We start from the raw sequence: 10,685 nt of genomic DNA, 5'->3' as shown, positions 1-10,685 counted from the left end.
GGTACACCAGGTTCATTCATTCATTGAGCAGCCAAGGCACAGGCACAGGCACGGAATTCCAGGACAGCACACCATCCCATCTTTTGAGGGGAGGGGTGGCCAAAGAAAAAGAGAGCTGCTTACTATACTACTACTGGTAGTAGATCTAGATTAAAAAAGAAAAAAAAAATAGTAGCACGTCCAGATCTCCTTGCAGACACCAAAGATATCTTCTTCTTCTTCTTCTTCTTCTTCTTCTAGATAGAGGAATGAATCAATTTTGAAATACTACTAGTAGAAAAACAAGAGGATGTGAAAATGCTGACTCACCAAATAAAAAGGAGGCATATATATATAATTCATTCATTCATTCATCCATCCATAGAGTACCTTCTTCACATTAACTAATTAGTATAATACTTGCTAGTATTTAGTATCTCTCCAAATAACTGAGATTGGTTTGGTTTGGTGGTCAGTTATAACAAACAGCAGCAGCAGCAGCAAGGGGTTACATGATTCAGCATCCATCATTTTTGAGCGCGCTCTCTCTCTCATCATTACAAGGAGTAAGAAGAAGAAGAAGAAGAAGAGGAAGAAGAAGAAGCTACTGAAGAATTTGTACTGATCAAATGTGCCAGTACAAATCCCTCTCTGTTCACAACTTGCTTCATTCCCAAGGAGGAGACTAACATTAATAACTTACTTACTTAACCACATGATGCATCATCTAACCTCTCTCTCTCTCTCTACTAACAGCAAGCAACTGAAACCACTGGTGAAGGTGAAGCATATGTATGTATGCATCTGAGGAAGGAGGGCTGGGCTAGGAGTTGTTCTTGTACAGGGTCTTGAGCCTCTTCGCCGTCTGGATGAACCCCAAGATCACCTGCAACTCATCCAATTGCTGCTTGTTTGTTGTTTCAGCATTTGGAGGGGACAAAGGAATACACACATGATTACATTCTTCTTCTTCCTCATCTCAAGTCTTCTCAGTTACTAGTGGTGGATGCAAAGTTTGAGACAAAATGTATGTATGTATGTATGTTTGTACCTGGGACTGGAAATGCTGCTGGACCCCATGGAACAGCTGCTCCTCTGATGGAGTCGGGTTCATGCTCACCTGCACACATTTTTCACCACCCTGTAATTTATCATATCAGGAATGAATCGAAAGCTTAGCATGGATTCTATTCTATTCTATTGTTTGCTGCTCAAGGATTACTCTACTCTGCTCTACTACATGGGATGATGGGATAGGACAGGAGTGCTTACAAGGTTGAAGTGCTTCCAGTATCTCCATAGTGTGGGTGTTCCAAGCTTTGTCAGGTTCACTCTCTGCAACAACAACAACAACAACAACAACAAATATCACAACACCAATCAGCGCAACTCTCACCCTACACTCAATTAGGTCCCCATGAGACAGACAGACAGACAGACAAGATACTGAAATACACCAAGAATCAAATTATCCATCTTTTTGCCTTGTCAACAAATTAGTCACGAGTTTGTTTAGCAAAAAAGCAATGACAATGAGAACGACTTGACCACACTCCTGCCTAACCAACCATGGCCCATTGCCATGTGATTATCCCAGCCAGCACAGCAGGATGAGATGATCACACGCCTTTCATCATACTATTTAAGTATTATATATGGCCCAATCTCATCTCTCAGATCAGACGCAAATTACTTGTCATGTCGTGATTACTTGCTGGGACAGGGACAGTGATTAATTACCGCTCGCAGCTTCGAAGTCGAGTGAAGGTTGTTGGCCCGGCTGCTGGACGTCGTCGTGCAGGAAGACCATGGCCTTGTGTGCCGGACCCTTGGCTTTGTTGGCTTCTGGTACTCGATGCTTGCTGTGAGCAAAACACACAACAAGGGAACATTCAGTTTTTTTTCACTGATAGACAGACAGTTTATAGAATGCATTCTGGCTACAAACATTTTGAATGATGGCATAATAAATGGTCTTACAGTAGTTCATGTCTTTGTCTCCCATGTCAAAGCTGCCGCAGAACGAGTTGTTACTGCCGTCGATCTCATCATCGTCCTCGTTGCCAGTCGGAGCTTCCAAGACACTGAGGGCATTCCTCTGCAACTTCACCTCCACACCATTCTTGAGAACCTGCTTTTTCCAATAGGATAATAATATCTCAGGGATACCATATTTGGATGGATGTTGGTTTCTACTTATAATGCTTTTATTATAGCTTTATTTATATATATGCATCTTCAACTTTGAAATTGCTTGCTTGACTAGCTACTTTGTGCAAAGAAAAGTGAAGTCAAAAGGGACACATGATTCCTTTCACTCCATTGCAATTGTCAATCAATATCTATCAATATAAAGCAACAGCCACTAGCTAAGCAGAGTTTCAGTGGGATGCCTGAATAAATAAAAATTGAAAGGAAGGAAGGGAGCCTGACCAGCCAGTGCCATCCTCCAAGGCCAACAGCCTTCTTGACCACACCCTGCAGGCCGACCAGCACGGACTTTGTTCGGTTGTTACCGGTGACGACAACCTTGGTGTGCCTGGGCAGCACGGTGAGCTCCTCGTCGCCGCTCTCGTAACGGGGCAGCGACAGCATCCGCGAAGAACACACATCGGTCCCCATCATCATACTGCTTCACCGGCCTGATGCCGCCTCCCTGCCTGCTGAAACTGAAACAACCAAATTCAACCAATCAATACACACACACAGCCAGCTCAACATAAGGAATATGGTATCAGTTAACTCTCAACAGCAATACAGTAGACAGCACCATGAACGAACCCAAAAGTTGCCAAAATCAGCTCAAGATTCAGAGCAGAGTGCATGGATATTCAGAGGATTAATTATTATAGCAGAGTGCAAGAGTGAAACAGGTGATATTCAGAGGAGTAGTGAACACTGAAGAGTTGATGCAGTTAGATGAAGAGTTAGTGGCAGCAAGGAACACTTTATAATTTCTTTCAAAAAAAAAAGAAACACTTTATAACACAGCAGCAGCACTGGGTAGGGTAATTCATTCATGGAGTGATCATGAGAAAGAGGAATTCGGCGCACGATCCAAATTTTATCTACTACTCCCCCGTTCCTAAATATAAGTCTTTCTAGAGATTCCACTATAGACTATATACGGATGTATGTAGACACGTTTTAGAGTGTAGATTCATTCATTTTACTCCGTATGTAGTTCACAGTGAAATCTCTAAAAAGACTTGTATATTTAGGAACAGAGGTAATACCATTTTAGTCGTAATAACACTAGACAATTCACAATCATTTGGGCCGAGAAATTCGACGCGGATCGGCTTGAAAAAGTGATGGAGGTGATGTGACGCGTCCATGCAAGCAAATTTGATCCGGATCTGGGCATCCATGTAAATCTGTGATGAGAGGGGAGGAGAGGAGATTTGCAAACGGATTGACAGCAATCATCCACTGACCACCGTGATGGCGATGAACCGGCAAAGGCGCTACGTACTAACTTGCTGCCAGGACCCACCAGGCAGCCATGGAGCCAGCCAGCTGCATCATACAGTATGAATTGCCTGCCTGCATGCCTGTTGCTTGCTTGCTTGCTTGCTGGGGTAGCAATCCTGAAAGCGATGTGTCTGTCTACCAATGTACGTATACTACTTACTACACTAGACTAGACTAGCTGCTTGCTGGGGCAGTAGCAACTAGCATGTGATGTGAAGCCAAGCCAAGCAGTAAATAAATCCCGATGGATGGATGGATGGAATAGGATCCGATTGCTAGCTTCTCTCTGATGGACAGGACAGTAATTATGGATCCTGCCTGAATTTACTTACACTCAATGGATTGGATTGGATTGGAAGCAACTATAGTATTAAATTCAATTTTGCAGAGTAAATTGGCAATTAAAGCGAGTGATGGCACACACACGCACAGACTGCATCTGCATGCATAGTGAGTCTACAGTTGCATCTTGTACTAGTAGTACTAGTGTTGCATCGAAATTGGAATCTGCTGCTGCTGCTTACATTACAGTATGAAATGAAATGAATTTGGCCTAATGCAATTCCCTTCCCAGTGGAGATGGAAATGGAGATGCCCGCATTGAGGATCTATCGTCGATCTAGGAGATTGAATTCTCAACAAGAAGAAGATTGATCGATCTGGCAGCGGATCGGATCAGGATGAAATGAATAAATAAAGTGGGAATACAACACAATGGTTGAATTTTCCAGATCGGATAGGTTTAAGATCGAGAATTGACTCGCTTTTTTTTTCTTTTTGAATTATTACAGTAGAGAAGTTGGGATGGAAATTATTAGCATTGTAGTGGTACAGTAGTAGTATACAGTGTAAAAGATGGAGGGCATCAACTGGTGAAGTGAAGTTGTGTGGTGCAAATCGAATTGTAGATTGCAAACACGGATATTCAAGATAGACGGATAGACATGCTGCTAACAATATAAAGTTGGTGTGAGCGAAATCCAGTACTCCTATAGTAGGATAGGATAGAACCTCTTAATCAATCAATTACACTACTCACTGCAGTACTCTGCTCTAGTGGCATGGAGTGTATATATGTAAAAAAAGAAAGAAAGGAGCGGATTTGATCTGATCTGGTCTGATCCAGGAGGGAGGGAATGAATTAAATTGATTGAATTGAATTGAATTGAATTGAATGCTGGGCCTCGGCGATCCAAAGAAAGAAAGAAAGAAAGAAAGAAAGAAAGAATTGGTTGCTGATCCAGTTAGGTAGCTAGCTAGCTAGGCTCTACTAGGTAGTGGGAGCAGCAGATGAATGCGAGGGAGGGAGGAATCCATCCAGACCAGATGGATCTAAATTGAACAAAATCCTTTTTCTTTTCTTTTCTTTTCTTTTCTTGATGCGAATTGAGCATTCCTTTGCTAAACCCCAAACCAAACAACAATTCTCGATCCATCCAAACAGAAAGGAAGCAAAGCAGCAATTGGAGCGATCCAGTCCAGAGAAAGAAAGAAGAAAGATCCATCGAAAGAAAGAAAGAAAGAAACAAAGAAAAGAAAAGAATGCTGGCGGATCAAGAGGAGGAGGTCTCACCTGCTCTGCTCTGCTCTGCTGGGGCGGATGGATCCAGGTCCAGGGGAGCAATGGCGATCCAGGACGGACGGCAATTGCAATTGCAATTGCAATTGCGACTGCGTGGATCGGATCGGAGAGGAGCGCAATTCTCTGCGGATGCCAATCCAATCCAATCCAATTGCAATTGCTTTGCTCTGCTTGCGCGGATCGATCGATCTAAAGGGAGGGAGGGAATGCAGAGGATGTGATGAAGTGGAGATCCAATTTTGCAGAGGAGAGTGAATGCTTTCCAACTGCACTGCACAGCCCGAGCCCGCATACATACACTCACTTTCAGCCGGCTTCGACGCTGCCTGGCTGGCGTCATCGGCTCGTCTCCTCTCCACCGGCTCGGCTCGGCTCGGCTTCGCTTTGCCTTTTTTTTTGCGAATGAATGGCCTTGCCTTGATGTGATCGCTGACGTGCTCATTCATGCTGCTACCTGTACCCGGATGATCACAGGTATCCATGTGGGGCCAGGGCTTGCTGAAATTCCGCCGCTGCTTCTCCTGCCAATCCTCCTCCTATCCACCTTTCCTCCGGACTGCCTTCCCTTCCCTTCCCTTCCCTTCCCTCCCGATAGGGGACCGTCTTCTTGCTTCCTCCTTCTACACGTACAATCCCATCCAATCCACACCTACCTCTTCACTATGGGTTTTGCCATCCAACCCGTCATACCGTAAACGTCCGTCCGCACCTCTCATTTTCCGCAAATCAGGGCTATGTACAACTCCGACATCCTCGACCCACCCAAAAGGCCAAAACCCTACCGACGCCCCACTCAACCCCTCCCCCTTCCCTCGGCATGCGCTATATGTATCCTCTCCCTCCCAGTCCTTCGCCGCCGTTGTACACCCAGGCCTTTCCAGACCTCACCCCCCCACACACACACACCTATCCACCTTGGAGTCTCCCACCGTTCCACCGCTCGTCCATCCCCCGCCCACCCCTGCAAGTGCCGTCCATGGCGGACCCCACGCCCAACAAAAATGGTTGGCCAGATGACATGGACAAATTGTTGATAGTTTTTCCTTACTTTCAAGCAAACATGGTTGATTTGGACGACAACTTCTTGAATTCGTCCTCATCGAATGAGGATGAAACGACAATTATTAGGGAAGTCCTTGCAAATGTGGGGCATATGCGGATGGACGTGTTCTCAATTTCAAGGGATCAATCCAGGTACGTCGAGTGCTAGATCAGAATAGGGCGCGGGGCATTTGATGTTGATGGACAACCACTTTATCCCAATGTTAGTGGACCATTTTCACCACCACTTTTGAATGCGAAAAAAGGTCTGCAATGGTGTTCGGGCCTACGATGACTACTTCACCTTGAATCAAGACGTTGTTGGAACCACTGACTTCTCTGGCTATCAGAAGTGCCCGGCTGCATTGAGTATGTTTACCTATGGCACGACTGCATTGAGGATGCTTGCCTACACGGCCACAGATTAGTGGACAAGTACCTCCGGATGTCTTAAAGTACATGTGGAGACGCCATCGTCAGGTTTGCTACTGCAATGCTCAAGGTGTTTGGACAACATTACTTGAGAGAACCAACTGGCGCAAACACCAAAAGGCTCATGGCGCTCTCGGAAGCAAGATGGTGGCCAGGTGTGCTCAAATCCCTTGAATGCATGCACTAGAAAGGGGAGAATTGCCTATACGTTAAACAAGGGCAATATCAAGCTCGTCTTAAGAAGCCTACAATCATCCTTCGCAACAACTAAGAAGGGGCCACCTGAAATGGGGAAGAGGGAAAGCCCGCGTGAAGAAAGTCCCAGCTCCCTATCATATCCATCCTAACAGTCTTCTATACACCAAGATTTCACACTCTTGCTCATCGGAAAAGCCAATTCATCGATTAGTCATGTCGATCACTGAAGGCCAAACAAAGAAAAGCAAACAAGCGTATATCGACACACCTGATACCATCTTTCTGAACATGGGCAACAAGCAAGAAAGGGCCACCTGAAAAGGGCAATATTTTTTGCCTCGGAGTGAAGAAAGAGAGCAGGGAGTGGACAAGTGGATAAATGAATGTTTGGGCCAATGAGGACCGCCCGCGTGCACAAAACCCTAGGCACTGCTATATCAAGCCTACATGTCATCTATTCAGAAACGTTTAACATGCTTTTCTAAAGGGAATGCATGCAGGGCAGAGGATGCGAGAATGGTCCAATTTTCCAGAGAAAGGAGGGGAGGGGAGAGTGAATGCTTTCCAACTACACGGTTTACATACATATATACACACTCCCCTGGCAAAGCTGAAATGGGCGAGCCGGCTTTAATGCTCGCGTCATCGGCTCCTCAAAGCTCTCTCGCTACTCGACTCGTATTTGGCGTGATGTGACCGCTGACGTTCTGGATGGTGGTGGACAAACTCCTAGCTGTACTCAAGGACATGAGGGGATACCACCACTTCAATGTAGGGGCGGCCACCTGGGCTTGCTCAAATTCTACGGGTGCTAACCACTTTTAATCCAAGAAAGTCAAAGATCCGCACCCGGGGGATAACCATTATCTACGACCTTCAGTTCAATTCTCCATACAACCACACTCAAGGCTTAGGGCAACTAGGCGTACAAAGCGCTACTATAAAGGATTACCTCCATTCCGGGTTGGATCGCTTGCCCAAATCTGATCCTAAAGGCATTGCCTAAAGTCTGGGCATGCTTGTTTCTCTCCCGCAAAGCGGCTTCCATCTCCTCGAGCACAACATGATCGCCGTCTTCCCCTTCAGCCACGAAGGAGGGGTCGGTGGATGGCGCAGCACCAAGAGAGGGTTCTGGCTCAAAGGCAACCCCCTCCACAACACTCACACCCACGGTTTCTCGTGGCCTCGGGAATCATACCTATGCCTACCGACATAGACGGGCTCTCTTCAGGCTCGCCAGCAGGCGAACGCGCTCCTCACTATGTAGAGCCCATGGGCTCTGGTGCAGGACCGACAAAGGTCTCTAAGGAGCTCACGCCAGGCAATACAGCCTCCCAAAAACAAAAGAAGTGTTGGGGAACGTAGTAATTTCAAAAAAATTCCTACGCACACGCAAGATCATGGTGATGCATAGCAACGAGAGGGGAGAGTGTTGTCTACGTACCCTCGTAGACCGAAAGCGAAAGCGTTAGCACAACGCGGTTGATGTAGTCGTACGTCTTCATGATCCGACCGATCCAAGTACCGAACGCACGGCACCTCCGAGTTCAACACACGTTCAGCTCGATGACGTCCCGCGAACTCCGTTCCAGCAGAGCTTCACGGGAGAGTTCCGTCAGCACGACGGCGTGGTGACGGTGATGACATTGCTACCGACGCAGGGCTTCGCCTAAGCACCGCTACGATGACCGAGGTGGAATATGGTGGAGGGGGGCACCGCACACGGCTGGGAGAGATCAACTGATCAACTTGTGTGTCTTTGGGGTTCCCCCTGCCCCCGTATATAAAGGAGTGGAGGAGGGGGAGGGCCGGCCCTCTCTATGGCGCGCCCTAGGGGAGTCCTACTCCCACCGGGAGTAGGATTCCCCTTTTCCTAGTAGAACTAGGAGCCCTTCCAAGTAGTAGGAGTAGGAGGGAAGGAAAGGGAAGGGAAAAGCAAAAGGAAGGAAGGGCCCCCCCTCCCTAGTCCAATTCGGACCAGCCCATGGGGAGGGGTGCGGCCACCCTTTGAGGCCTTTCTCTCCTTTTCCGCATGGCCCATTAAGGCCCAATACGAATTCCCGTAACTCTCCGGTACTCCCGAAAATACCCGAATCACTCGGAACCTTTCCGATGTCCGAATATAGTCGTCCAATATATTGATCTTTACGTCTCGACCATTTCGAGACTCCTCGTCATATCCCCGATCTCATCCGGGACTCCGAACTCCTTCGGTACATCAAAACACATAAACTCATAATATAACCATCATCGAACTTTAAGCGTGCGGACCCTACGGGTTCGAGAACTATGTAGACATGACCGAGACACGTCTCCGGTCAATAACCAATAGCGGAACCTGGATGCTCATATTGGCTCCTACATATTCTACGAAGATCTTTATCGGTCAAACCGCATAACAACATACGTTGTTCCCTTTGTCATCGGTATGTTACTTGCCCGAGATTCGATCGCCGGTATCTCAATACCTAGTTCAATCTCATTACAGGCAAGTCTCTTTACTCATTCTGTAACACATCATCCCGCAACTAACTCATTAGTTGCAGTGCTTGCAAGGCTTATAGTTATGTGCATTACCGAGTGGGCCTAGAGATACCTCTCCGACAATCGGAGTGACAAATCCTAATCTCGAAATACGCCAACCCAACAAGTACCTTCGGAGACACCTGTAGAGCACCTTTATAATCACCCAGTTACGTTGTGACGTTTGGTAGCACACAAAGTGATCCTCCGGTAAACGGTACTTGCATAATCTCATAGTCATAGGAACATGTATAAGTCATGAAGAAAGCAATAGCAACAAACTAAACGATCAAGTGCTATGCTAACGGAATGGGTCAAGTCAATCACATCATTCTCTAATGATGTGACCTCGTTAATCAAATGAAAACTCATGTCTGGCTAGGAAACTTAACCATCTTTGATTCAACGAGCTAGTCAAGTAGAGGCATACCAGTGACATACTGTTTGTCTATGTATTCACACATGTATTATGTTTCCGGTTAATACAATTCTAGCATGAATAATAAACATTTATCATGATATAAGGAAATAAATAATAACTTTATTATTGCCTCTAGGGCATATTTCCTTCAGTCTCCCACTTGCACTAGAGTCAATAATCTAGTTCACATCGCCATGTGATTTAATACCAATAGTTCACATCATCATGTGATTAGCACCGATAGTTCACATCGACATGTGACCAACACCCAAAGGGTTTACTAGAGTCAATAATCTAGTTCACATCGCTATGTGATTAACACCCAAAGAGTACTGAGGTGTGATCATGTTTTGCTTGTGAGAGAAGTTTAGTCAACGGGTCTGCCACATTCAGATCCGTAAGTATTTTGCAAATTTCTATGTCAACAATGCTCTGCACAGAGCTACTCTAGCTAATTGCTCCCACTTTCAATGTGTATCCAGATTGAGATTTAGAGTCATCTGGATCAGTGTCAAAATTTGCATCGACGTAACCCTTTACGACGAACCTTTTGTCACTTCCATAATTGAGAAACATATCCTTATTCCACTAAGGATAATTTTGACCAATGTCCAGTGATCTACTCCTAGATCACTATTGTACTCCTTTGCCAAACTCAGGGCAGGGTATACAATAGGTCTGGTACACAGCATGACATACTTTATAGAACCTATGGCTGAGGCATAGGGAATGACTTTCATTCTCTCTCTATCTTCTGCAGTGGTCGGGTTTTGAGTCTTACTCAACTTCACACCTTGTAACACAGGCAAGAACTCCTTCTTTGACTGTTCCATTTTGAACTACTTCAAAATCCTGTCAAGGTATGTACTCATTGAAAAACTTATCAAGCGTCTTGATCTATCTCCATAGATCTTGATGCTCAATATGGAAGCAGCTTCACCGAGGTCTTTCTTTGAAAAACTCCTTTCAAACATTCCTTTATGCTTTGCAGAATAATTCTACATTATCTCCGATCAACAATATGTCATTCACATA

General features: G+C 45.6%; 1 protein-coding gene across 3 annotated transcripts; it reads right to left on the bottom strand.

Moving 5' to 3' along the window:
* Window positions 1–313: 313 nt before the first annotated feature.
* Window positions 314–5,306, bottom strand: LOC125534929. 3 transcript variants are annotated; one of them, XM_048697973.1, is made up of 7 exons: window positions 5,027–5,306; window positions 2,413–2,648; window positions 1,960–2,110; window positions 1,720–1,841; window positions 1,252–1,314; window positions 1,031–1,120; window positions 314–883 (listed from the first exon to the last, which is right to left on the bottom strand). In XM_048697973.1, the coding sequence occupies exons 2-7, from the start codon at window positions 2,605–2,607 to the stop codon at window positions 803–805; spliced, it is 702 nt and encodes a 233-aa protein (XP_048553930.1). In that variant the 5' UTR covers window positions 2,608–2,648; window positions 5,027–5,306; the 3' UTR covers window positions 314–802. The 3 variants fall into 3 exon arrangements, with proteins under 3 accessions (XP_048553930.1, XP_048553931.1, XP_048553932.1); XM_048697974.1 differs by having other exon boundaries at window positions 2,413–2,651; window positions 5,040–5,306; XM_048697975.1 differs by having other exon boundaries at window positions 1,031–1,099; window positions 5,027–5,305.
* Window positions 5,307–10,685: the final 5,379 nt, after the last annotated feature.

This window comes from Triticum urartu, chromosome 2 (genome assembly GCF_003073215.2).
Source record: "Triticum urartu cultivar G1812 chromosome 2, Tu2.1, whole genome shotgun sequence".
Lineage (NCBI taxonomy): Eukaryota > Viridiplantae > Streptophyta > Magnoliopsida > Poales > Poaceae > Triticum > Triticum urartu.
This window is presented reverse-complemented; position numbering and strand designations above follow the sequence as displayed.

Coding starts and splice junctions, on each gene's coding strand:
- LOC125534929 (XM_048697973.1), bottom strand. CDS start 2,607: ATGATGATGGGGACCGATGTGTGTTCTTCGCGGATGCTGTCGCTGCCC. Junction 1,121..1,251: donor ACTGGAAGCACTTCAACCTT/GTAAGCACTCCT, acceptor GATAAATTACAG/GGTGGTGAAAAATGTGTGCA. Junction 884..1,030: donor AGCAGCATTTCCAGTCCCAG/GTACAAACATAC, acceptor ACAAACAAGCAG/CAATTGGATGAGTTGCAGGT.